The sequence below is a fragment of the Cupressus sempervirens genome, chromosome 5 (genome assembly GCF_028749045.1).
Source record: "Cupressus sempervirens isolate cs-2001-9-10 chromosome 5, ASM2874904v1, whole genome shotgun sequence".
Taxonomy (NCBI): domain Eukaryota; kingdom Viridiplantae; phylum Streptophyta; class Pinopsida; order Cupressales; family Cupressaceae; genus Cupressus; species Cupressus sempervirens.
In genome coordinates this window covers 1054379907-1054406753 of record NC_143122.1, presented here as the reverse complement: position 1 = coordinate 1054406753, position 26847 = coordinate 1054379907, and the positions used below count along the sequence as shown (strand labels likewise).

General features: G+C 37.5%; 2 protein-coding genes and 1 pseudogene across 2 annotated transcripts; 2 read left to right on the top strand and 1 right to left on the bottom strand.

Moving 5' to 3' along the window:
- Positions 1-8349: 8349 nt before the first annotated feature.
- LOC149559576 (pentatricopeptide repeat-containing protein At4g39530-like) lies at positions 8350-8906 on the top strand. The gene is made up of 2 exons (XM_089831515.1): positions 8350-8497; positions 8542-8906. The coding sequence occupies exons 1-2, from the start codon at positions 8350-8352 to the stop codon at positions 8904-8906; spliced, it is 513 nt and encodes a 170-aa protein (XP_089687641.1).
- An 85-nt stretch (positions 8907-8991) lies between these two features.
- On the top strand, positions 8992-10065 carry LOC149559575 (tryptophan aminotransferase-related protein 3 pseudogene; annotated as a pseudogene).
- Positions 10066-25287: 15222 nt separating this feature from the next.
- On the bottom strand, positions 25288-25749 carry LOC149559574 (uncharacterized). Its single transcript, XM_089831514.1, has one exon. The coding sequence runs from the start codon at positions 25747-25749 to the stop codon at positions 25288-25290; it is 462 nt and encodes a 153-aa protein (XP_089687640.1).
- Between the last annotated feature and the right edge of the window lie 1098 nt (positions 25750-26847).

Here is a 26847-nt window from a genome sequence, read left to right as displayed (position 1 = left end):
TTTGATTCACCTCGACTAAATCGTCATTCATAGACAATTTGGATCCTATCACCATAGGTGTGCTTACTGGCTTGGAATCTTCCAATCCAAAAGTTTCCAGTATCTTCTTTACATATTTTGACTAAGTGATGTATATACCATATTTCACCTAATGTACTTGCAAACCCACAAAAAAAATGATCCCTCCAAACATAAACATCTGAAATTCTTTCTTCATTTTACTTGCAAAAGATTTATATAAAGTATCCTAACCTCCAAATATGATATCATCAACAAAAAATTTAGATATTAAAATACCTTTTCCTTTTTCTATCTTAAAGTATAGATTTTTGTTATCATCAATCCTCTCAAATCCAATTTTCACAAGATAATTATTCAGCCTTTCATACCATGCTCTTGGTGCTTGTTTCAAACCATATAAAGCTTTGTATAGATTACATACCATGTTTTTATCGTTAGCATCAACAAATTCTTCTGGTTGTTCTATATAAACTTCTTCTTCCAATATTTCATTCAAAAATGTAGACTTAACATCCATTTGATAAAATTTGAACCCTTTATATGCAGAGTAAGCAAGAAAATTTCTTACTCCTTCCAATCTTACAATAGGAGTGAATGTTTTTCCATATATAGTCTATCCCTTCTTCTTATGCATACCCCTTGCAAACTAATCTTGCCTTATTCCTTGTGACTTCACCATTTTCATCTAACTTTCTTCCATACACCCACTTGGTGCCAATCACATTTTTATCTTTTGGTCTAAGAACTAGAGTCCATGTCTTATTCTTTTCAATCTGCTCAATCTCTTCTTTCATGGCTTTACTCCACTCAACATCTTCTAAGGCATCTTTCACTATTTTAGGTTCATGCATGCTAAGAAAACATATATCATTTCTCAACTTGTTCCTTGTCATTGGTCTTGCATCTTTATTTGCAATAATTTGTGCACTGGGGTGATGTCTTCTAACGTACTTTGACAATCTTCATTTTTTCCTATTTTCCTCATTTGGTCTATCAACTTCTAAATCACTATGTACTTCTCTATCAGGTAATTCAACATCTCTTTCATGTACACTAATCTTAGAATTAGAATGTGCCTCAACTTCATTTTGTAACTTGACACTTGAATGTAACTCAGTTCCTAAATGCAACTCGACATTCATGGTATGTGACTCAACAGTTACTGAAACTTACTATTTATTTGCAACTTGATTTACAACGTCTTCATCAATAGGCACACCTTCATAAAAGTATACAAATGATTTATATTCCTCTAGTTACTTCATAGATTCAGCCTCATGTACATTTGTTTATTCATCAAATTTCACTTGCACTTTCTACAATTTTGTTAGTGTTAAACACTTATAAGCTTTACTTCTTGTGGAATAGCCAAGGAATATACCTTCTTCACTTTTTGCATCGAATTTAACATTCTTGGAATCCTTGAGAATATAACATTTTCTTCCAAATACCATAAAATATTTTACATTGGGTGAGTATGTATACCATAGTTCAAAAGGTGTTGCATGAGTACCTTTCTTGAGTTACACACAGTTCATGGTATAGACAGTTGTACTTACAGGCTCTCTTTAGTATTTCAAAGCAACATTCTTCTCCATTATGAGTGTTCTAGCACAGTCCATTATAGATATGTTCCTCCTTTCACCAATTCCATTTTGTGGAGGGGTCCTTGGGGTAGATGTTTGTCTTTTGATTCCTCTATCATTACAACACATCTCAAACTCATTTGATGTAAATTCTCCATCTCTATCAAATCTCAAACATTTTAGAATTTTACCTATTTCCTTCTCAACTCTTGCTAAGCACCACTTAAATGTTTGGAAAGCATCAGATTTCTATTTTAGAAACATAATTGTCATCATCCTAGAATAATCATCAACAAATAGCATAATATACTTATCACCTTTGTTGCTTTGCATATCAGTTAGTCCACCCAAGTTAGTATGAACAATCTCCAATATTCCTTTAGAGATATGAGTCTTACTCTTAAAACTTGACTTTGTCATTTTGCCTAACTGACATTGTTTGCAATTTATATTGTCAGGTTTCTTCAACTTAGACAAACCTTTGACTCTTTTTACCGGTACTAACCAACTTATCAAAATTAACATAGCATAACCTCTTGTGCCATAACCACACATCATCAAATTCTACAACTAGACAAGTAGCATCATCCATATCAAGGTAGAATAGATCACCTCTAGTTTGATCACCTTTCCCCATTAGTTTTCCATCAGTATCATATATCTTAGCAATCTTGTTCTCAAACTCAACCTTACAACCTGAGCTATTCAGTTTTGACACACTCAACAAATTATAGTTAAGTCCTTCAACATAATAAGCATTGTCACATATATAAAAAAATATGAGTTTGATAGAACCTTTTCCTTTTATCAGACAAGGTGCATCATTACCAAACTTTACACTATTTCCACCATAATAATTCAAAGTAATGAACTTACTTTTATCTCTAGTCATGTGATGTGAACACCCAGTGTCAATGATCCATCTGTCATTCTTCTTCACACAAGAAACTAGTGCAGTTGCCTCATCCTCATTAGAATCATCCTTCATTGGAACATACACCACTTCATCATCATGATCATCATATCCATCTTTGGTTTCCCAATGCAGCAAGACTTCTTGCCTTTGTCTTTATAGTCTTTGTTGTCTTCTTCTCTTCTAATTTTGTATTTGTCTCCACCTTTGTAGTTCTTCTTCTCTAGACATCTAGTAGCAATATGACCAACCTCATTGCAATTAAAACACATGATAGGTAACTTATCTTTGAATTTTCTTTTACCACTATGAAATCTCCTTGCTAGTAGTGCTTCAAGTTGTTCTACATCCTCCTCATCTGTATCATTGTCACTAAAAACATATTTTACCTTTTTCTTCTTCTTCTCATTAGGTTTCTTCAATGTCAACTTAGCTTTGAAATAATATTCAACATTGTCAGATTTGAAGTTATCAAAATTGGATAGCTCAAAAGTAGTGAGCCTACCTACCAGATTTTCAAGAGTCAGATTAGAACCTGGTATACATTTCAGTTCATGTATTATAGGAACTCTAATAGCATAGATGGGCATTAATGTTCTCATTACTTCTCTTAAAACAATATCGTCATCTATCTTATAAGTAGATCCTCTTATTGTATTAACAACATCTTTTATCCTAGAGCAATATTGAGCAACATTATCACCTTCTTTCATTCTCATATCATCGAACTTACCTCTACAAATTTTAAATTTGGGTCTCAAAACATTTGTATCACCTCCATAAATGGTGCGAAGGGCATCCTACATTTTATTTGCATAGTTACAACCCTTGATATCATTGAACTCAACATATCTTAGGGCAGAGGCCTAGTTGTGTTCTTTCTTCTTTTTCAGATCTTTAGTAGTTAGGGCTCTAGTAGGATTGACATGCTCATTAGAAATGGTAGATTGTGCATGACCTCCAAGATCTCCTAGTGTAGGTTCATTAGACTTTTCCATGTAGGAAAGTTATCTCTATTAAGCTTGGGTACCTCTCTTTTTGACATCTTGATCTTATGCTTCTAGTGCCTTCAAGCTAGTCCTCTTTAAGTAGATGGATCTAATACCAATTGTTTAAATTCTTTAGAATAACTGAGAGGGGGATGAATTAATTATCCAATGTCCAGATGTACAAATAAAACTTTTTATAGCTTAGTGAACCCATACCTTAAAACATATTCATCATGCATGCATCCATTAGAGATCATACAATCACTTAAACTTGTAGGTTACTATTAAATAAACTTTGCAAAAATGTAAGCATAAAACATAACAAATTTAATAACACATTTAACACCATAATTTTATGTGGAAACCCAATTTGGAAAAAACCACAAGTAACATGCTACTCATTCTCACTCTTATGAAGTGATGCCCTATTCAAGGTGAACTTTGTTAAAGGTTACAATACACATTGTTAAATATGACTTGGTTAGAGGATTTCAATCACCCTATTAGGAGTGATACTTTAGATCATTCACTTGGAATGTCACCCGGATAAAGGATTTACAAATTATTGTTAAGTTAACCTTAATCCAGAGGATTTACACTAGACTGGTACAATGATTAGAAAGTAACAATAAGGCTTTGATCTGATAACAACTTACAACATACTTGCAGATTACAAATCTTTATTTCAGTCATCCATTCTATTTGGCTTTCACACACTTCAAATTTGATAATTTGTTCACCCTTCAAACGTCCATACCCTTAAGCCTTCTTTCTTTGCTTTCCAATAGTAGTCTCTTCTGTTTGGTCACTAAATGAAGAAATACCATAGCCTGTCTTCCTTAGGTTCTCACACATGACTACCATTGGTTCTGATCAACCATCTCTATAAATAGAAAATTAAGATATTTTGTCATTCATCCTCTATCATTCATTTTAGGGTTAGGTAGGATTAGATGAATCTACTTCTCCTTCAACCCTCTTTGAATTCACCTTCAAATGGTTTAGGATGAATTTTGTGCAACCAACTCATCATAATTATCTTCCACATGCTTCACAAAATTCATGAAAACAAAATAGTTGGCTCAGATTCATCAAATCCATGATTTAACATGAATACTGGAAATCAATAATAATATGTTGTCACTCAACTTTCATACTGTTCTTCCACTTGTCATCCACTAGATAACTCGACAAACACTAAAGTTTATTGGTGCTTGAAATCAACTAAACTTTGCTCGGCTTACACTATATCAATTGGCATACACTAAACTTTGACTTTGCTCGGCTTTGACTAATTTTTTGCTTTGCTTGCACTAACTTTGCGTAGCACCTACTATCCACTTGGTCAAGCTTGACAGACTCAATTCTTCTTACTTGTTCTTCTAGACCTAATCAATGTATCCATTGTTTGAAACCTTAAGTAGATAGTCAATGCACTATATCATCATTGTCTTAACTTATCCTTGTACTTCTTTTCCATAGGATAACTCAACCTTTCCTTTAGGTGCTATTGTTATCTCATTTGATCAAAACCTCCTCATTAATCAAACAAATGATAGAACTCAAATCATCTAAGTAGTTTTCTTATAAGAAAGTAATAGGTTTGACATCAATGACAAAACAATCATTGAAACACATTCTCATACATGTATCAATATGTTTTCAACAGTTCCTAGGTGGATTTGACTAGGTTCAATTCACTCTAGCTAGTTTGGTCTTCTTGCTTGAGGTTGTTTGTGTTTTGGGTGTTAGGGGTTGTGGGTATTATAATCTAACAACTTGAGAAAGGTGTGGTTTTGAGTTATCTTTTCCTCTATGATGTTTTTATATCCTTGTGAATAGGTTGGAGACTATACCTTTTCATTTGGCAAAAGTTGGGGAAAGAGGTCAAAAAGATGTCAATTGTGCAAAAGTTTCAAATAGGTAAAAAATGGTTAATATCATGTGAATTGGTGTTGTAAATTCTAAATCATACCTAGAAATCATAAATGGATCATAGTAGATATATTTGGAAGTCCCTAGGTGAAGAAAATCAAAGTTGCTAAAAAATGCAAAAAGTTGTCAATGTTGCTAGCAATTTTGAAAAGTTGCTTGACAACTTTTTGACAGGAAAGTTTTATAATGCAAGAAAGAGGTTGATGGTTATTCTAACTATCTAAAACCTCTTGGGAAACTTATAAAACCATGAAATGAAGCAATCCTAGGGGTTGAGAGTTGTAACAAGCAAAACTTTGCAAGTAAATCCAAGATATATAGTTCAAAGTTTGATAGTTTTAAGTTTCTTGATTGCATGCACAGACCAATGGATTGAAAGGCTAATTTTTGTGTTGGATTATTATTTTTCATGATGTTATAATACTTTTCATTTTAGACTTCAAGTTATTTAGAGTCCAATTGTGCATAGCTAGCAAATCATTTGTACATAAACTGTTCGTTGTTTTTGCTTTGACTGTTTTTGGGAAAATGGATCACCCATGAATGCTCACAATGGAATCATTTTGGTTTTTGGGGATATATAAGTGTATCCCTTTTTCAATGTAGAAAACAAAGGAGAGGCCTAGAAAATCATGACAACTATTTTTAATGTGATGCCCTAGGCGAGTCTTGGATGCATGGCTAGGTGGTCATAGAGTTAACAAGTGGATGTGAGTAGGTTGAATGCATCAAGTGGTTCAATATATGAGTTGTGGAAGGAGGTGGGATGTGCAAGGAAGCCTCATGTGAAAGGGCATGTTTCCATGATCAATTTTGCTAAGGTTTTCAATAGACCCTAGTGAATGCTGACAAGAAGGCTTAAAACCCTTATTTTTAGGCACCTATATAGGAAGGAGGTGTATGTTGGGGACATGAAACCAAAAAAATACTTAAGCTCTCCCAAAAGGGTATCTAGATCTTGAATTATACTACCAGCTTGTTAAGACAAATTTGACAGTATAACCCAATAACCTAGTTTAGAGGCCCAATTTAGTTAGTTTGGTCTAAATTGGTGAAATCGGTCAGGAAGATTATGGATTTTGAGACCAAGAGTATAAGTGAGGTCCAAAACCCTTAGGATGAATCCTTCACTCCTTTTAGAAGGTTTAATGACCCCTTTTTAGGATCATTTGTTTATTTACAACTTTTTCTTTATTTGTATTCTTTTAGCCCCATTTTGCTGATTGATAATATTATGGGGGTGATTCTTTCGATTGTCGAGATAAGACCTGATTTGGAAGTTCTGATATGTTGTGATTCTATGTGAATCTGATTATAAGCATAGTAGGTAAAGATATAATAATTGTTTCTTTTTCAATGATCTAATTAGTTTTCCTTTGTTTGATAGCTGAGGTTGACAGTTGCCAATCTGTTTGGCTAAATAAATAGTAAATAGTATCAAATTCTAACTCATAATTCATTGTACCAAATGTTCAATCTCTTCTCTTGTTGTGTCTCTATTTATTTCCTCCAATGATTCCAGGTGTATATCCAGGTTCCTCTATCTGCCACTCATTTGAGATTTTCTCTGTTGAGCTAGATACCCCTGCTTGATGTATGCCTACTGATGAAATTCCCAAGAAGATAATTATTCATGCTCCAATATGTTATCCTTGCTGAAGGTATTTCTCCTTATCCAAAATTAGGTTGATCTTATACCTCCTATCCCTTATAGGTTATATGGTTGCGACCCTTAGTATGAGTCAAAGGTCATATACATTAAACTAGTTTACATATGTTAACATTTTAGTTAATATATAGTATATACTTTTAACAATATTAATTTATTATAATTTGTGAAAGTTAAAATGATATTTATTTCATTTTTATTTTAGATGATATAAATTATATCAATTATAATAATATATATTTAATGATTATATAATATTATACAATGGTTTGTTCTATGTATAGTTTTATAATTATTATCTTTCTTATATGTGTTTAATGGTTTTCATTATTTAACTTAAAGTATCAACTTGTTATTGATTTAATAATATCAATATAAGAGTGTTAGTTTATAAGGATTATTAATTGATTATAATTGATTTATTTATAAAAGTATCTAAGTGAAATATGTATTTGCCATCTTAAATATGTTTATTATTATATGTAGTTGACATAGAGAATTATATTTAATAGATAATGATATTATTATATATTTTATTATTTTATATATATTCATATTATATCATTTAATTATATTTTAATGTTTAGGTATATATATTCCTACTATTGTATAGTTGTTGGGTCTTATTTAGAGGTTCATGACACATTGCCCAACATTCTATTGCCTTAGTGAGAATTCTAGAAATGAATTGTGAAACCTTAACTTGTCCTTTACAATCATTATTAAATATATTAATATTTGTTGCTCGGTTATAAAATTTGCTTCAATTTTGTAAGCCATGATTAATTTTTAAAACTTGCCTGATTTTAAGCTTTAAAATGGCCATGTTATTTTTGAATTCTTGTGAGTTTCTAAATTTTCATGTCATTGGCTCGTTCCCAGGTCTGCATAGCACTTGAAATTTTTAAAATCTGACTTTTGAGCCTCAGGTTATTGCAAGTTAATGGAGAGACCCAAAAACACATTTTTCCTAATCATTAACCTCTTAAAGGGTTAATGGTAATTTCCAAAAACATGTTTTTCTTAACCTCTTTAATGTGGGTGCCCAGATAGAAGGCATATTGAAGGTTACAGAAGAAAAGTAACATACTTATGGATTTTGGAAATCTGTTTACCAACAGTATGGAATTGAATTATATTTATCAGGAGAAAAGAGTAATTCAGTTCATTGGATTTAGTAATTTTTCCTCTTTAGAAGTAAGAAAAGAGGATACAAAACTCCATGAAATTACCAAGATGAGCTTCATCACCGCCGATGTAATTGCTGGTCCCTTGCAGGGCTGCACTAGAAAGATATCTTTGGCTGAAGGAAAACAAGTGCATGCCCAAGTCGTCAAAACAGCTCTATCCCTGGGCAATCATCTTCTCCACATGTATGCAAAATGTCAGTGTGTCGAGGATGCTCACCTAGTGTTCGATAGAATGCAGGTTATGTGAAATGTGGGGTTCTGGGAGTTGCACATGAACTGTTTAACAAAATGCCTGAACGAGACACGGTTTCTTGGAATGCTATGATTGCAAGATATGCTAGAAATGGATTGGTGGATCAAGCCTTGATGCTCTACTGGGAAAGGTGGAGTTTGGGTTTCAAACAGGATAAGTATTTGATTGCCAGTGTGATCAGTGCTTGTGTGGGATTGATCAATTTGGAACAGGGAAAGAGAATTCATGCTTCTGCTATTAAAATTGGACTCGCATCAGATGCTTTTGTGGAGAGTGCCCTTGTTGATATGTATGCAAAATGTCAGTGTGTAGAGGATGCTCAACAGGTTTTTTTAAAAAAAAATGTCTGAACAAGATGTAGTGGCTTCGACAGCCATGATTTCTGGCTATTCATGTTGTGGAAACGTCATGGATGCACACTGATTGTTTGACAAAATGCCTGAACGAAATGTGTTTCCATGGAATGAAATGGTGGGGGAATACGCACAAAATGGGCACTTGTTGGGTAGTACTCATAATAATAATAGGAAAGGAAAGATGTTGATAAGTGAAAAGAGAGTGGGATGGAGTAGAAGAGCTACAAATGAAGCAGAAGTAGCAGTGGAGTATCAGTGTTCAGGATATGGTTATGTGTTTGTTGATACATTTCTAAGAGATGAGAATGGATTTATGGTTTGTGAATGCAATCCCTACTACACTGGACTTGACTATTCACAACTTGTTCCAAATTGTGTGGCAGATGCCGGCCAAGGAGATCCCACATTCTTGAAACCATTCTGGATTGCAAATGTAGAAGTGGTAGCAACAGTAGTGCCGCCATGGTACAAAATGAGATATGACATAAATAACCATTTGGAATATGTTGCCACATCACTAGAGTTAGAGAAGTAGATTTGCGCCATTGATGAACTCGTGGGAAATGCAGTCATAAAATGAAGATATATTGTTCTTGGAATAGGTTCTACCTAGCTTATCAATGTCGCTATTTATAGCCTTTCCCAAGCCTACAATCTGCCAAACCCATCAAAGTGGTTGATGCTACTCTATACTATGGCTTGTATAGAGAAAAGTAAGAGATGTTCGACTCAATGGACTAGGTGTGGAAGTTAAACACTAGAACTTGGGTTACAAAAGCTGAGAAATTGGATACCTCTATGTTCATTGAATTTGTAACATCTTCGAACAATCCAGATGGTTGGTTGAAGAAAGATGTTTTGAAGAGTAAGAATGTGAGAGATATAAATGGTTGTGCATATTATTGGCCTCACTTCAAAAGCATCCCAAGTCCAGCTGATGATGATGTTGTGCTTTTCACCCTCCTCAAGCTCATCGGCCATGTAGGTTCCTAGCACAGGTGGACAATTGTTAAACACTATGATGTGTATGAGAAGATGTACGAATACATTGAAGAAAAACACAATTGGTAGATATAAACATGATTGGAGAGATCGTGAATGTAAAGTTAGTATTCAGTGCACACGCCACACGCTCTTGGTCTCTTCATAAAAAGGAGGATATGGATTCATTAATAAAGTGATGTTATTTGAATGAATCGTTCAAATATCAAAAAGAGATCAGAAAAGATTTATTATGCAATCTTTCTTCGAGGAAAGATGTAAAATCTAAGTTTCAGGTCGTACTAGGTTAATTTTATTGAGGTTAATTAACCTCACCCAAATCATGTATTTGGGAGGTAGTTACTAAGCACAGAGGGGTTGTTATTAACCTCTGTGTCTATATAAGGGCTCTTTTGGGCTTTGTAAAGGGACTTTTTTGGGCTTTAGAAAAAGGGAACACTATGCAAAAATTTTGATTAGAAAATGATATTTGGAAAGTATGTACAGATTTGTCTTTATAATTAGAAATTCCTCTTAAGTTCTTGGTGCAAGAAAGTAAAGGAACGTGCAATTTGAGTTCTCTGATTCTAAATCTAAATTGTTTAGAATGTTGATTATCTTTGTAGTGAGCATTCTCACAATATGGTATAGATGTTTATGAATCTGTGGATCAACATTGTGCTAGTAATAGTTTTCAAGCGTAGATCTTGATTTCTGTTATTAGCGGTTTTAATTTAGTAGTTTGGGAAAGCCTTGAAGTCGTGTGGTGCATTCGTCATCATGAGCTTTCTCCCCTTTCAATTTTAATTTTACATCTATTTGAAAAGCTTCAAAATTATATCATACGAGGGAGCTGCCCCTCTAAACATAGAGGAAGGCCGCATATCAAGGGCCTATCCAAATGTTGTGAACAGTTTGCCACACACTCCATTGGGCCAATTCTACTGTGACAAATCTGTTTACCAACAATATTGAAATTATGTATTTTATTATTTTTATTAATTATATATTATTTTTAATGATTATATATTTCTTCTTTAATAATATATTATACCATTAATAATATATCAATATTTCTCTTAATATATTATAACATTAAGAAATAATATATTTATTTATTCGTAATTATTTACTTAGATTACCCAAGTTAGGGGACATGACAGAGGTATCAATTGTAATGACCCCTTTTTAGGATCATTTGTTTATTTACAACTTTTTATTTATTTGTATTCTTTTTACCACATTTTGCTGATTGATAATATTATGGGGGTGATTCTTTCGATTGCCAAGATAAGACCTGATTTGGAAGTTCTGATATGTTGTGATTCTATGTGAATTTGATTATAAGCATAGCAGGTAAAGATGTAATAATTGTTGCTTTTTCAATGATCTAATTAGTTTTCCTTTGTTGGATATCTGAGGTTGACAACTGCCAATCTGTTTGGCTGAATAAATAGTAAATAGTATCAGATTCTAACTCATAATTCATTGTACCAAATGTTCAATCTCTTGTCCTGTTGTGTCTCTATTTATTTCCTCCAATGATTCTAGGTGTATATCCAGGTTCCTCTATCTGCCACTCATTTGAGATTTTCTCTGCTGAGCCAGATACCCCTGCTTGATGTATGCCTATTGATTAAATTCCCAAGAAGATAATTATTCATGCTCCAATATGTTGTCCTTGCTGAAGGTATTTCTACTTATCAAATATTAGGTTGATCTTATACCTCCTATCCCTTATAGATTATATGGTTGCGACCCTTAGTATGAGTCAAAGGTCATATACGTTAAACTAGTTTACATATGTCAACATTTTAGTTAATATATAGTATATACTTTTAACAATATTTATTTATTATAATTTGTGAAAGATAAAATGATATTTATTTCATTTATATTTTAGATGATATAAATTATATCAATTACAATAATATATATATAATGATTATATAATATTATACAATGGTTTGTTCTATGTATAGTCTTATAATTATTATCTTTCTTATCTGTTTTAATGGTTTTCATTATTTAACTTAAAGTATCAACTTGTTATTGATTTAATAATATCAATATAAGAGTGTTAGGTTATAAGGATTATTAATTGATTATAATTGATTTATTTATAAAAGTATCTAAGTGAAATATGAATTTGCCATCTTAAATATGTTTATTATTATACGTTGTTGACACAGAGAATTATATTTAATAGATAATGATATTATTATATATTTTTATTATCTTCTATATATTCATATTATATCATTTAATTACATTTTAATGTTTAGGTATACATATTCCTACTATTGTATAGTTGTTGTGTCTTATTTAGAGGTTCATGACACATTGCCCAACATTCTATTGCCTTAGTGAGAATTCTAGAAATGAATTGTGAAACCTTAACTTGTCCTTTATAATCATTATTAATTATATTAATATTGTAATTATGTATTTTTTTATTTTTATTAATTATATATTATTTTTAATGATTATATATTTATTCTTTAATAATATATTATACCATTAATAATATATCAATATTTCTTTTAATATATTATAACATTAAGAAATAATATATTTATTTATTCATAATTATTTACTTAGATGACCCAAGTTAGGGGACATGATAGAAGGTGGAAGGATCATGTCTGGTGAAAATGGGAATTTGGAAGGCATGTTGAAGTGACTCATTTGAGAATGCAAGTAGAAAACTCATTGGTGTAATTAGATAGGGAGATGTAGGGGATAAATTAGCAATCCTTTGAGATAAGGGTGATAAAGGGGAACCCCAATAGGCTAGTAATGAAGCCTAGGAGGTCCTTAGTGAAGATAAGGGCTAGTGGAACCAATCCTATTACATTGGATTGGTATTAGGGACATAAAATATTGGGCTTGTAGTTAGATGTATCAGACGGAAGAATCAGTAGGCAAGACAAAAATGGTGACTAATGCAGAGTTAGCCAAAGAAATGGGTATGAAAAGGGAGACAGGGATCCTTGAAGAAGCCATATAAGAAATGAAAACAAAATTAGAGGACGTTGTTGAGGAAGCTAAGAAGAAAGACCAAGAAGGTGAAAGTAGTGATAAGGGTAAAGAGAAGATTGATCTCATTCCTAAACTAGATCCTTCATTAAATAACCATTCCTAAAAGCCATCAAGGCATTGGGTTGTAAAGTCCTAGAAGGATTTCCTTTGTTCAGTGGGAAGATGGACGTTGAACTGGTGATGGAATGTGTTTAAGGGATGGAAAACCACTTTGAGCATAAGGGGGTCACTAAAGCACAAAAGGTTAAGATAGCCCAATCTAGGCTAAGAGGGTCAACACTAACCTGGTAGAAGTATCTCCAATAAGAAAGGGAGATGATGGGAAAGAAACCAATTTCAAATTGGAAAACCATGGTGACAAAGGTAAAGGAACAATACCTACCTGAAGACTATGAGATCCAAATACACAATGAGAGGTAGAGCTTAAAGAAACAAGAAATGGATGTAGCAACCTATACTAAGGAGTTTCACAAGTTATGTCATAGATTAGGGACTCAAGAAGGAGAGCCTATTAAGGTGGCTAGGTATTTAGGTGGTTTAAGGTGGAACATACAAGAAGAAATTAGTCTATGAATGCCTACAATGGTCCATAAATGTTTCCAATTGTCTCTTAAGATGGAAGAGAGAAAGAGGAAGAAATCAAACTCCAACTCTAGAGGTAGAGGTGGAGGTAGGGATGGAAGGAATCAAAGAGTGTATGGTACTAAAGGTGCAGACTCAAGAAACCAAGGGGAAAATAAGTGAACTAGACAATGAGAAGGGAATTCCAATAGTGGGGGTTTTATTAGGTGAAGAAGCTACAATAATGATGGAGGAGGAAGAAGCAACAATCAAGGTAGAGGATCCTACTTTGCAACCATGAAGTGCTACAACTGCAATCAGATGGGACACCTTGTATATAGGTGCCTTGATAAAGGATCTCCTTCCCAAGGGAGTCCAAAAAGAGTCAATTTTGTGCACAAACAATCTAATAGTAGTAAAAAACCATCTAAGGTACCATTTGAGTCAGAAGAAGGGGGAAATCTAATGATAAGAAGAACACTGATTAAAGAACCTATCAAGGAACAATGAAGCCAAAGAAGAGCTCTATTTAGTGTAAAGTGCAAGATGATGGGAAAAGTGGGTAAGGTCATCATAGATTTAGTTTCTACAGATAACATTATGTCAGAGGAGGTAGCTAATAAATTGAATATGAAAAGAATTCCACATAGTAATCCCTAAAAGCTTATATGGCTCAACAAAGGACATCATGTTCTTGTAAGTGAACAAGCACACATTGAATTCTCAATAGGGAGGTATAAGGATAAGGTGTTATGTAACATTCTACCTATGGATGCATGCCACCTTCTACTAGGAAGGCTATGGCAATTTGATAGGCAGGCAATGCACATACATTCAAGAAGGATGGTGTAACATTCAAGATTCAGTCTTTAATAGAAGAAGGAGAGGTTCAATTTACAAGTGCTAATGTCCTCATAGTCAGTGAAAAGGATTTCTAGTAGACATTGGAGAAAGGACAAGGGGTAGGGTATGCCCTGTTGTTGAAGCCCAAACAAGAAGTTGCTGATAAGATAGGAAAGAAAAAAAAGTTACCCAAAAAGGTACAATAAATGCTTGAAGAATACAATGAAATTACTAGTTATGGAAAAGCTGTTACCCTACCTCCCAAGAGACCTATTAGCCATCAAATTGAATTCATTCTAGGAGGCACCCTTCCTAACAAAGCTAGCTATAAAATAACCCCTTAATAGAATGAGGAAATTACCAAGCAACTCCAAGAACTCTTAGACCAAGGCCTAATTAGCAAAAGTATAAGCCCTTTTGTTGTGCCTACTATTTTAGCACCTAATGGGAGGGGGGGGGGGGGGGGGGGGGGGCGGAGGGGGTGAGAACTTGGAGATGTAGATGGCTCTAAGTAGATGCCTTCAAGCTAGTCCTCTTTAAGTAGATGGCTCTAATACCAATTGTTGAAATTCTTTAGAATAACTGAGAGAGGGATGAATTAATTATCCAAGGTCTAGATGTACAAATAAAACTTTTTATAGATTAGTGAACCCATACCTTAAAACATATTCATCATGCATGCATCCATTAGAGATCATACAATCACTTAAACTTGTAGGTCACTATCAAATAAACTTTGCAGAAATGTAAGCATAAAACATAACAAATTTAGTAACACATTTAAGACAATGATTTTACGTGGAAACCCAATTTGGAAAAAACCACAAGTAACATGCTACTCATTCTCACTCTTATGAAGTGATGCCCTATGAAAGGAAAACCTTGTTAAAGGTTACAATACACATTGTTAAATATGACTTGGTTAGAGGATTTCAATCACCCTATTAGGAGTGGTACTTTAGATCATTCACTTGGAATGTCACCTGGATAAAGGATTTACAAATTATTGTTAAGTCAACCTTAATCTAGAGGATTTACCATAGACTGGTACAATGATTAGAAAGTAACAATAAGGCTTTGATCTGATAACAACTTACAACATACTTGCAAATCATTCTTATTAGATTTCCACAATCCATTGGAGTATAATTAGTGCTTCTGGATTTGATTGTGTCAAAATTTTTTAGCATCAACGTTTCGGATCACACTCTGTGATCCATCATCAGGATGAGAGAATGCCAGAATGAAAAAGTGAGCAGATCTAGCCAGTTCAGGGGTTAATAAAGGGAAAAAGAGGAGGGGGGCGGAAAGCGAGGTGGCTAGAGGAGAAAAAGAATAAACATAAAAATAATGAAAAATAAAAAATAAAAATAAAAATAAAAAAGGGGTGGGGGGGGGGGGGGGGTTGGACCTAAGAAAGAGAAAAAAAAGAGTAAATAAGAAAAAGGAAAGAAGGACACTATCCCTAGGGATTACATAACTCAAAAGAATAATTGATCAAGGAGAAACAAATTAAAAAATAATAATTAATAATACAAAAGAACAAAGCCGGGAGAAAGTGGGTGGTGGTCAAGACACCCCAACCATTGGGAAAAAGGGGGGGAGAATATAAAGAAAGAGAGAAAGAATATAAGGGGGAGGCTGAAAAATAAAAATAAAAATAATAAAAATTAAAAATTAAATAAAAATGAAAATAAAACATAACACTAAAAATAAGAATAACAAGAATAAGAACACCCCCGAAAGAATACGAAGTTATATATATATATATATATATATATATATATATATATACACATATATATATTTGCGCGAGAGTAAGATTATAGAAAATAGAACTCTATAAACCAAATGGAGGCATATATATGTATAAAACTGCGTGTCTATATACATAAAGAAATATAATAGTCCTAAGCTATAAAAAATAAAAAAATATAATTAAAAATTAAAAAACTAAAAAACAAAGCGCTCTAGAATAAAAAACTAAAAAACACACACACACACACAAAATGGAGTAGAGCTAAGCAGAAAGAAGTTTGTTCATCAAGAAAACAGCTAACAAAGACGAAAAAAGAAGAAAAAAGAGCGAGAAAGGAAGACGAAACCAAGGAACCAAGAAAGGAAAGGAAACACGAGAGGCCTAGGAGCGAGCAAGACCAAGGACGAAGAGGAGGGAGAGGAAAAAGGACGGGGAGGGGGAAGCTCAAGGACGGTGATCACTCTCCAATGAACATAATAATGGTTGCCAAGACTGGCTCAAGGACCACCCATCGTCTCGATTGAGATTAAGGGGATGGTGGTTTATTTCGATGGCTTCCATTAACTTCCTCTTGAAATAGTTATCTTCCTTGACAAGGATTTGGGTGCTCTCCAGACAGATATGGTGTTTGGTGGCAGATGAGTGCTCTGCTAGAGCAGAATTTTGGACTCTTTCATGTTTGATGTCTGCACTATGCTCCCTAATTCTAGTCTGGAATGTGCGACCTGTTTCTCCTATGTAGGCCACACCACAAGAGCAAACAATCTTGTAGACTCCTGAGTCAAGAAGAGCATCCTTGGAGTCTTTAAGAGGGGGAACAAAGTTGCGAATCCTGGACAGGGGCTTGAAGGCAACTCTAAGGCCCTTTTTGGATAGGATTTTGGCAATCTTTTGGGATATGCCATCAACAAAAGGAATGGTGACACATAGGGGAGGAGGAGACAAAAGAGGTTTAGGGTTGGCAGCCGAGAGAAAGAAAGACTTGGCTTGGTTAAGTGCCTTAGAAATTTGCTTATGCGAGTATCCATTAAGCTTGAAGACTTGGCGGAGATGGGTCAACTCATGGTTTAAGTTGTCATCATCGCAAATTCTAAAGGCTCTAAGGGCGAGGGTCTTGAGGATGCCAACTTTTTGGCTGGGGTGATGGTGAGAAGAAGAGTGGAGGTATAATTCAGTGTGGGTGGACTTGCGATACACACTTCGGCCGAGGGTTCCATCTGCCTTCTTGATGAGAAGAACATCGAGGAAAGGTAAATGGTTGTTCGACTCAAGTTCCATCGTGAAGGAGATGTTAGTGGATAAGTTGTTGATGTGCTTGTGGAACTCCACAAGCTTGTCCTGACCATGTGGCCAGCACACATTTGTGTCATCCACATATCGCTTCCACCATCTGGGTTTAAGAGGAAAAGAGTGGAGGGCCAATTCCTCAAAGCGCTCCATATAAAGGTTGGCAATGACCGGAGAGAGGGGAGAACCCATAGCCACCCCGTCAACCTGCTCATAAAAGACACCTTGGAAGGAAAAGAAAGTGGACCTCAGACATAAATCTACTAAGGAGGCAATTTCTTCACCCATCTTTCCCTTAATGATGTCAATGGAGGCAGGAATAGGCACATTGGTGAAGAGAGAAACCACATCGAAACTCACCAAGACGTCATTTTGCTCCAACCTGACATCTTTGGTGAATTGGACGAAGTGGCTAGAATCTTTGATAAAAGAGTCAGAATTTCCCACTAACGGGGAGATAAGTTTGGCAAGATGAGATGCCAACCAATAGGTTGGTGACCCAATGGTGTCAACAATAGGTCGAAGCGGGATGCCATCTTTATGAATTTTTGGAACCCCATAGATGCGAGGGGTTACTTCTTTGGATGGCAACAATTTTCTCTTCGTGGCCTCATCAAAGGAGGAATTGAATACCGCAGTCTTGACAAGCTTGAGAATCTTCGAACAAGGGTTACGAGGAAGGGGCCTGTAGCTATTGGAATCCGCAAGCAAAACCCGCATTTTGGCGACATAATCATGCCTGTTCATGACAACAGTGGCATTACCTTTATCAGCCTTGGTGATGACAATATCGTTGTTGGCAACTAAATTTTTGAAGGCCCGCAACTCAGCTATGGGGAAGTTGAGTCTAGGCGGCTTGGCACGCCTAAGGGCGACCGCACAGTCCTGCCTAACTTCTTCTGCCAAATCAGAGGAGAGGGAGTGGATAGCTTGCTTGATCTCAACAAGAAATTTGACGTGAGGAATAGATCTGGGAGCACAAGCGAAGTTAAGACCACGCTTCAAAAAATTAAAAGAAGGACGATCAATAATAGCATGAGATAAGTTGACCACAAGCTTATCCTCCCAATTGCGCATGGCTTGGAATGAGGGAGAAGGGTGTGGCGGGAGACTAGCACGGTCACTACTAGAGTTGGTAACAAGGTTCATGGGATGACCCATAAGATTGACGAAAGGAGGGAAAGCAACAGAGTCGCAAGGAAGATGTGGAGGCTCCAACTTAGACGACATCAAAGTGGGGGACGTAGGAGCAGGAACCCCCTTATCCAAGAGCGAGGCCTGCACGTTGGATGATGGGACACTGGCCTGCAGGGTGACAAGACCCGCATTAAAAGAGAGAGGGGCACGATGGGATGCAACAGTAGTAGAATTACAATGCAAGAAACCATCTGGCTGAGAAGGAGCGCTGGATGAAGGAGCAGCAATAAAATTTATCGGGTTAGGGGCCTGCAGGCTAGACACGGGCTCACATATGTTCAAGGTGACAAGACTTGAATTAAAAGCGTTGGGGTCTCGATGGGATGCACCAGCAGAAGAGCAAAAATGAGAAAAGCCATCAAATTTACAATGGACGTCAGGAAAGTCAGAGCGGTTGGTGGACGTACCTGAACCATCCAAGATGGAGCCGCTGGGTGAAGATGACCGTTGGGCAAGGTCGACGTCGAGGCAGGATGCAGATCGAACCTGCTGTTCCAGCGCAGGCAACACATCATGGGCTCGAGACACTGAAGAACAGCGAGCTTGCGGACGAGGACAACAAGCTCCTTCCCTTACTGGTTGGTCCGCAGGATGCGAAGAAGGAGTGACTGTTGGTGTCTGCAGCGAGTTAGATAGCGCAGGAATAGGTGAGGAGGACGCGAGAACAGGAGCCAAGTTTGGGATGGACAACGGTGGAATAGGCAGAGCTTCGACTTCAGTGATATTGCCTGATAAGACTCTGCTGGCACAAGGTGCAAATCTTTGCTGAGATATGGATAGCTGCTGAGGCATGATAAAGGATGGAGAAGAAGAATTCCAACGCTCACCATGGGATTGCCTAAGAAGAGAACAGAACTTCAACTTCTGTCTTCGGATGCAAACCATTTGACGTCCCACGGCACGATTGTAAGAGGAGGTGTCCAAACGTACCCACAGGTTAGGATGCAGAAGGGTGGCCAACTCTAGATGGAGTGGCATCAATCTTGCATTGAGACAGTCAATGGCTCTCCTAGTGGACTGGATGACAGATCTGAGGAGGGAGAGGCCAGCTCGCAGGAATATAGATTTAGTATGCACGCTCCACAAGTGGTGGCAGATTTTTACAAAACAAGGAATCAACTGAGCGTCTCTACAGCGTTTAAGGAAGGCCAGATCTGCAATTTTCTTCATAAGTCTGATTCTTAGCATCTCTAGTTGCTTGGCTTTGTAACATAGTTCCCTCCCATGAAGGGTATCAATCATTCTTATTAGATTTCCACAATCCATTGGAGTATAATTAGTGCTTCTGGATTTGATTGTGTCAAAATTTTTTAGCATCAACGTTTCGGATCACACTCTGTGATCCATCATCAGGATGAGAGAATGCCAGAATGAAAAAGTGAGCAGATCTAGCCAGTTCAGGGGTTAATAAAGGGAAAAAGAGGAGGGGGGCAGAAAGCGAGGTGGCTAGAGGAGAAAAAGAATAAACATAAAAATAATGAAAAATAAAAAATAAAAATAAAAATAAAAAAGGGGTGGGGGGGGGGGGGGGGGGGGTTGGACCTAAGAAAGAGAAAAAAAAAGAGTAAATAAGAAAAAGGAAAGAAGGACACTATCCCTAGGGATTACATAACTCAAAAGAATAATTGATCAAGGAGAAACAAATTAAAAAATAATAATTAATAATACAAAAGAACAAAGCCGGGAGAAAGTGGGTGGTGGTCAAGACACCCCAACCATTGGGAAAAAGGGGGGGAGAATATAAAGAAAGAGAGAAAGAATATAAGGGGGAGGCTGAAAAATAAAAATAAAAATAATAAAAATTAAAAATTAAATAAAAATGAAAATAAAACATAACACTAAAAATAAGAATAACAAGAATAAGAACACCCCCGAAAGAATACGAAGTTATATATATATATATATATATATATATATATATATATACACATATATATATTTGCGCGAGAGTAAGATTATAGAAAATAGAACTCTATAAACCAAATGGAGGCATATATATGTATAAAACTGCGTGTCTATATACATAAAGAAATATAATAGTCCTAAGCTATAAAAAATAAAAAAATATAATTAAAAATTAAAAAACTAAAAAACAAAGCGCTCTAGAATAAAAAACTAAAAAACACACACACACACACAAAATGGAGTAGAGCTAAGCAGAAAGAAGTTTGTTCATCAAGAAAACAGCTAACAAAGACGAAAAAAGAAGAAAAAAGAGCGAGAAAGGAAGACGAAACCAAGGAACCAAGAAAGGAAAGGAAACACGAGAGGCCTAGGAGCGAGCAAGACCAAGGACGAAGAGGAGGGAGAGGAAAAAGGACGGGGAGGGGGAAGCTCAAGGACGGTGATCACTCTCCAATGAACATAATAATGGTTGCCAAGACTGGCTCAAGGACCACCCATCGTCTCGATTGAGATTAAGGGGATGGTGGTTTATTTCGATGGCTTCCATTAACTTCCTCTTGAAATAGTTATCTTCCTTGACAAGGATTTGGGTGCTCTCCAGACAGATATGGTGTTTGGTGGCAGATGAGTGCTCTGCTAGAGCAGATTTTTGGACTCTTTCATGTTTGATGTCTGCACTATGCTCCCTAATTCTAGTCTGGAATGTGCGACCTGTTTCTCCTATGTAGGCCACACCACAAGAGCAAACAATCTTGTAGACTCCTGAGTCAAGAAGAGCATCCTTGGAGTCTTTAAGAGGGGGAACAAAGTTGCGAATCCTGGACAGGGGCTTGAAGGCAACTCTAAGGCCCTTTTTGGATAGGATTTTGGCAATCTTTTGGGATATGCCATCAACAAAAGGAATGGTGACACATAGGGGAGGAGGAGACAAAAGAGGTTTAGGGTTGGCAGCCGAGAGAAAGAAAGACTTGGCTTGGTTAAGCGCCTTAGAAATTTGCTTATGCGAGTATCCATTAAGCTTGAAGACTTGGCGGAGATGGGTCAACTCATGGTTTAAGTTGTCATCATCGCAAATTCTAAAGGCTCTAAGGGCGAGGGTCTTGAGGATGCCAACTTTTTGGCTGGGGTGATGGTGAGAAGAAGAGTGGAGGTATAATTCAGTGTGGGTGGACTTGCGATACACACTTCGGCCGAGGGTTCCATCTGCCTTCTTGATGAGAAGAACATCGAGGAAAGGTAAATGGTTGTTCGACTCAAGTTCCATCGTGAAGGAGATGTTAGTGGATAAGTTGTTGATGTGCTTGTGGAACTCCACAAGCTTGTCCTGACCATGTGGCCAGCACACATTTGTGTCATCCACATATCGCTTCCACCATCTGGGTTTAAGAGGAAAAGAGTGGAGGGCCAATTCCTCAAAGCGCTCCATATAAAGGTTGGCAATGACCGGAGAGAGGGGAGAACCCATAGCCACCCCGTCAACCTGCTCATAAAAGACACCTTGGAAGGAAAAGAAAGTGGACCTCAGACATAAATCTACTAAGGAGGCAATTTCTTCACCCATCTTTCCCTTAATGATGTCAATGGAGGCAGGAATAGGCACATTGGTGAAGAGAGAAACCACATCGAAACTCACCAAGACGTCATTTTGCTCCAACCTGACATCTTTGGTGAATTGGACGAAGTGGCTAGAATCTTTGATAAAAGAGTCAGAATTTCCCACTAACGGGGAGATAAGTTTGGCAAGATGAGATGCCAACCAATAGGTTGGTGACCCAATGGTGTCAACAATAGGTCGAAGCGGGATGCCATCTTTATGAATTTTTGGAACCCCATAGATGCGAGGGGTTACTTCTTTGGATGGCAACAATTTTCTCTTCGTGGCCTCATCAAAGGAGGAATTGAATACCGCAGTCTTGACAAGCTTGAGAATCTTCGAACAAGGGTTACAAGGAAGGGGCCTGTAGCTATTGGAATCCGCAAGCAAAACCCGCATTTTGGCAACATAATCATGCCTGTTCATGACAACAGTGGCATTACCTTTATCAGCCTTGGTGATGACAATATCGTTGTTGGCAACTAAATTTTTGAAGGCCCGCAACTCAGCTATGGGGAAGTTGAGTCTAGGCGACTTGGCACGCCTAAGGGCGACCGCACAGTCCTACCTAACTTCTTCTGCCAAATCAGAGGAGAGGGAGTGGATAGCTTGCTCGATCTCAACAAGAAATTTGACGTGAGGAATAGATCTGGGAGCACAAGCGAAGTTAAGACCACGCTTCAAAAAATTAAAAGAAGGACGATCAATAATAGCATGAGATAAGTTGACCACAAGCTTATCCTCCCAATTGCGCATGGCTTGGAATAAGGGAGAAGGGTGTGGCGGGAGACTAGCACGGTCACTACTAGAGTTGGTAACAAGGTTCATGGGATGACCCATAAGATTGACGAAAGGAGGGAAAGCAACAGAGTCGCAAGGAAGATGTGGAGGCTCCAACTTAGACGACATCAAAGTGGGGGACGTAGGAGCAGGAACCCCCTTATCCAAGAGCGAGGCCTGCACGTTGGATGATGGGACACTGGCCTGCAGGGTGACAAGACCCGCATTAAAAGAGAGAGGGGCACGATGGGATGCAACAGCAGTAGAATTACAATGCAAGAAACCATCTGGCTGAGAAGGAGCGCTGGACGAAGGAGCAACAATAAAATTTATCGGGTTAGGGGCCTGCAGGCTAGACACGGGCTCACATATGTTCAAGGTGACAAGACTTGAATTAAAAGCATTGGGGTCTCGATGGGATGCACCAGCAGAAGAGCAAAAATGAGAAAAGCCATCAAATTTACAATGGACGTCAGGAAAGTCAGAGCGGTTGGTGGACGTACCTGAACCATCCAAGATGGAGCCGCTGGGTGAAGATGACCGTTGGGCAAGGTCGACGTCGAGGCAGGATGCAGATCGAACCTGCTATTCCAGCGCAGGCAACACATCATGGGCTCGAGACACTGAAGAACAGCGAGCTTGCGGACGAGGACAACAAGCTCCTTCCCTTACTGGTTGGTCCGCAGGATGCGAAGAAGGAGTGACTGTCGGTGTCTGCAGCGAGTTAGATAGCGCAAGAATAGGTGAGGAGGACGCGAGAACAGGAGCCAAGTTCGGGATGGACAACGGTGGAATAGGCAGAGCTTCGACTGCAGTGATATTGCCTGATAAGACTCTGCTGGCACAAGGTGCAAATCTTTGCTGAGATATGGATAGCTGCTGAGGCATGATGAAGGATGGAGAAGAAGAATTCCAACGCTCACCACGGGATTGCCTAAGAAGAGAACAGAACTTCAACTTCTGTCTTCGGATGCAAACCATTTGACGTCCCACGGCACGATTGTAAGAGGAGGTGTCCAAACGTACCCACAGGTTAGGATGCAGAAGGGTGGCCAACTCTAGATGGAGTGGCATCAATCTTGCATTGAGACAGTCAATGGCTCTCCTAGTGGACTGGATGACAGATCTGAGGAGGGAGAGGCCAGCTCGCAGGAATATAGATTTAGTATGCACGCTCCACAAGTGGTGGCAGATTTTTACAAAACAAGGAATCAACTGAGCGTCTCTACAGCGTTTAAGGAAGGCCAGATCTGCAATTTTCTTCATAAGTCTGATTCTTAGCATCTCTAGTTGCTTGGCTTTGTAACATAGTTCCCTCCCATGAAGGGTATCAATCATTCTTATTAGATTTCCACAATCCATTGGAGTATAATTAGTGCTTCTGGATTTGATTGTGTCAAAATTTTTAGCATCAACGTTTCGGATCACACTCTGTGATCCATCATCAGGATGAGAGAATGCCAGAATGAAAAAGTGAGCAGATCTAGCCAGTTCAGGGGTTAATAAAGGGAAAAAGAGGAGGGGGGCGGAAAGCGAGGTGGCTAGAGGAGAAAAAGAATAAACATAAAAATAATGAAAAATAAAAAATAAAAATAAAAATAAAAAAGGGGTGGGGGGGGGGGGGGGGGGTTGGACCTAAGAAAGAGAAAAAAAAAGAGTAAATAAGAAAAAGGAAAGAAGGACACTATCCCTAGGGATTACATAACTCAAAAGAATAATTGATCAAGGAGAAACAAATTAAAAAATAATAATTAATAATACAAAAGAACAAAGCCGGGAGAAAGTGGGTGGTGGTCAAGACACCCCAACCATTGGGAAAAAGGGGGGGAGAATATAAAGAAAGAGAGAAAGAATATAAGGGGGAGGCTGAAAAATAAAAATAAAAATAATAAAAATTAAAAATTAAATAAAAATGAAAATAAAACATAACACTAAAAATAAGAATAACAAGAATAAGAACACCCCCGAAAGAATACGAAGTTATATATATATATATATATATATATATATATATATACACATATATATATTTGCGCGAGAGTAAGATTATAGAAAATAGAACTCTATAAACCAAATGGAGGCATATATATGTATAAAACTGCGTGTCTATATACATAAAGAAATATAATAGTCCTAAGCTATAAAAAATAAAAAAATATAATTAAAAATTAAAAAACTAAAAAACAAAGCGCTCTAGAATAAAAAACTAAAAAACACACACACACACACAAAATGGAGTAGAGCTAAGCAGAAAGAAGTTTGTTCATCAAGAAAACAGCTAACAAAGACGAAAAAAGAAGAAAAAAGAGCGAGAAAGGAAGACGAAACCAAGGAACCAAGAAAGGAAAGGAAACACGAGAGGCCTAGGAGCGAGCAAGACCAAGGACGAAGAGGAGGGAGAGGAAAAAGGACGGGGAGGGGGAAGCTCAAGGACGGTGATCACTCTCCAATGAACATAATAATGGTTGCCAAGACTGGCTCAAGGACCACCCATCGTCTCGATTGAGATTAAGGGGATGGTGGTTTATTTCGATGGCTTCCATTAACTTCCTCTTGAAATAGTTATCTTCCTTGACAAGGATTTGGGTGCTCTCCAGACAGATATGGTGTTTGGTGGCAGATGAGTGCTCTGCTAGAGCAGATTTTTGGACTCTTTCATGTTTGATGTCTGCACTATGCTCCCTAATTCTAGTCTGGAATGTGCGACCTGTTTCTCCTATGTAGGCCACACCACAAGAGCAAACAATCTTGTAGACTCCTGAGTCAAGAAGAGCATCCTTGGAGTCTTTAAGAGGGGGAACAAAGTTGCGAATCCTGGACAGGGGCTTGAAGGCAACTCTAAGGCCCTTTTTTGGATAGGATTTTGGCAATCTTTTGGGATATGCCATCAACAAAAGGAATGGTGACACATAGGGGAGGAGGAGACAAAAGAGGTTTAGGGTTGGCAGCCGAGAGAAAGAAAGACTTGGCTTGGTTAAGCGCCTTAGAAATTTGCTTATGCGAGTATCCATTAAGCTTGAAGACTTGGCGGAGATGGGTCAACTCATGGTTTAAGTTGTCATCATCGCAAATTCTAAAGGCTCTAAGGGCGAGGGTCTTGAGGATGCCAACTTTTTGGCTGGGGTGATGGTGAGAAGAAGAGTGGAGGTATAATTCAGTGTGGGTGGACTTGCGATACACACTTCGGCCGAGGGTTCCATCTGCCTTCTTGATGAGAAGAACATCGAGGAAAGGTAAATGGTTGTTCGACTCAAGTTCCATCGTGAAGGAGATGTTAGTGGATAAGTTGTTGATGTGCTTGTGGAACTCCACAAGCTTGTCCTGACCATGTGGCCAGCACACATTTGTGTCATCCACATATCGCTTCCACCATCTGGGTTTAAGAGGAAAAGAGTGGAGGGCCAATTCCTCAAAGCGCTCCATATAAAGGTTGGCAATGACCGGAGAGAGGGGAGAACCCATAGCCACCCCGTCAACCTGCTCATAAAAGACACCTTGGAAGGAAAAGAAAGTGGACCTCAGACATAAATCTACTAAGGAGGCAATTTCTTCACCCATCTTTCCCTTAATGATGTCAATGGAGGCAGGAATAGGCACATTGGTGAAGAGAGAAACCACATCGAAACTCACCAAGACGTCATTTTGCTCCAACCTGACATCTTTGGTGAATTGGACGAAGTGGCTAGAATCTTTGATAAAAGAGTCAGAATTTCCCACTAACAGGGAGATAAGTTTGGCAAGATGAGATGCCAACCAATAGGTTGGTGACCCAATGGTGTCAACAATAGGTCGAAGCGGGATGCCATCTTTATGAATTTTTGGAACCCCATAGATGCGAGGGGTTACTTCTTTGGATGGCAACAATTTTCTCTTCGTGGCCTCATCAAAGGAGGAATTGAATACCGCAGTCTTGACAAGCTTGAGAATCTTCGAACAAGGGTTACGAGGAAGGGGCCTGTAGCTATTGGAATCCGCAAGCAAAACCC

Excerpts from the sequence above, each read along its gene's own strand:
- LOC149559576 (XM_089831515.1), top strand. The coding sequence starts at position 8,350 with ATGAGCTTCATCACCGCCGATGTAATTGCTGGTCCCTTGCAGGGCTGC. Across the intron at positions 8,498-8,541 it reads TCTCCACATGTATGCAAAAT|GTTATGTGAAATGTGGGGTT; the intron begins GTCAGTGTGTCG and ends GATAGAATGCAG.
- LOC149559574 (XM_089831514.1), bottom strand. The coding sequence starts at position 25,749 with ATGGCATATCCCAAAAGATTGCCAAAATCCTATCCAAAAAAGGGCCTT.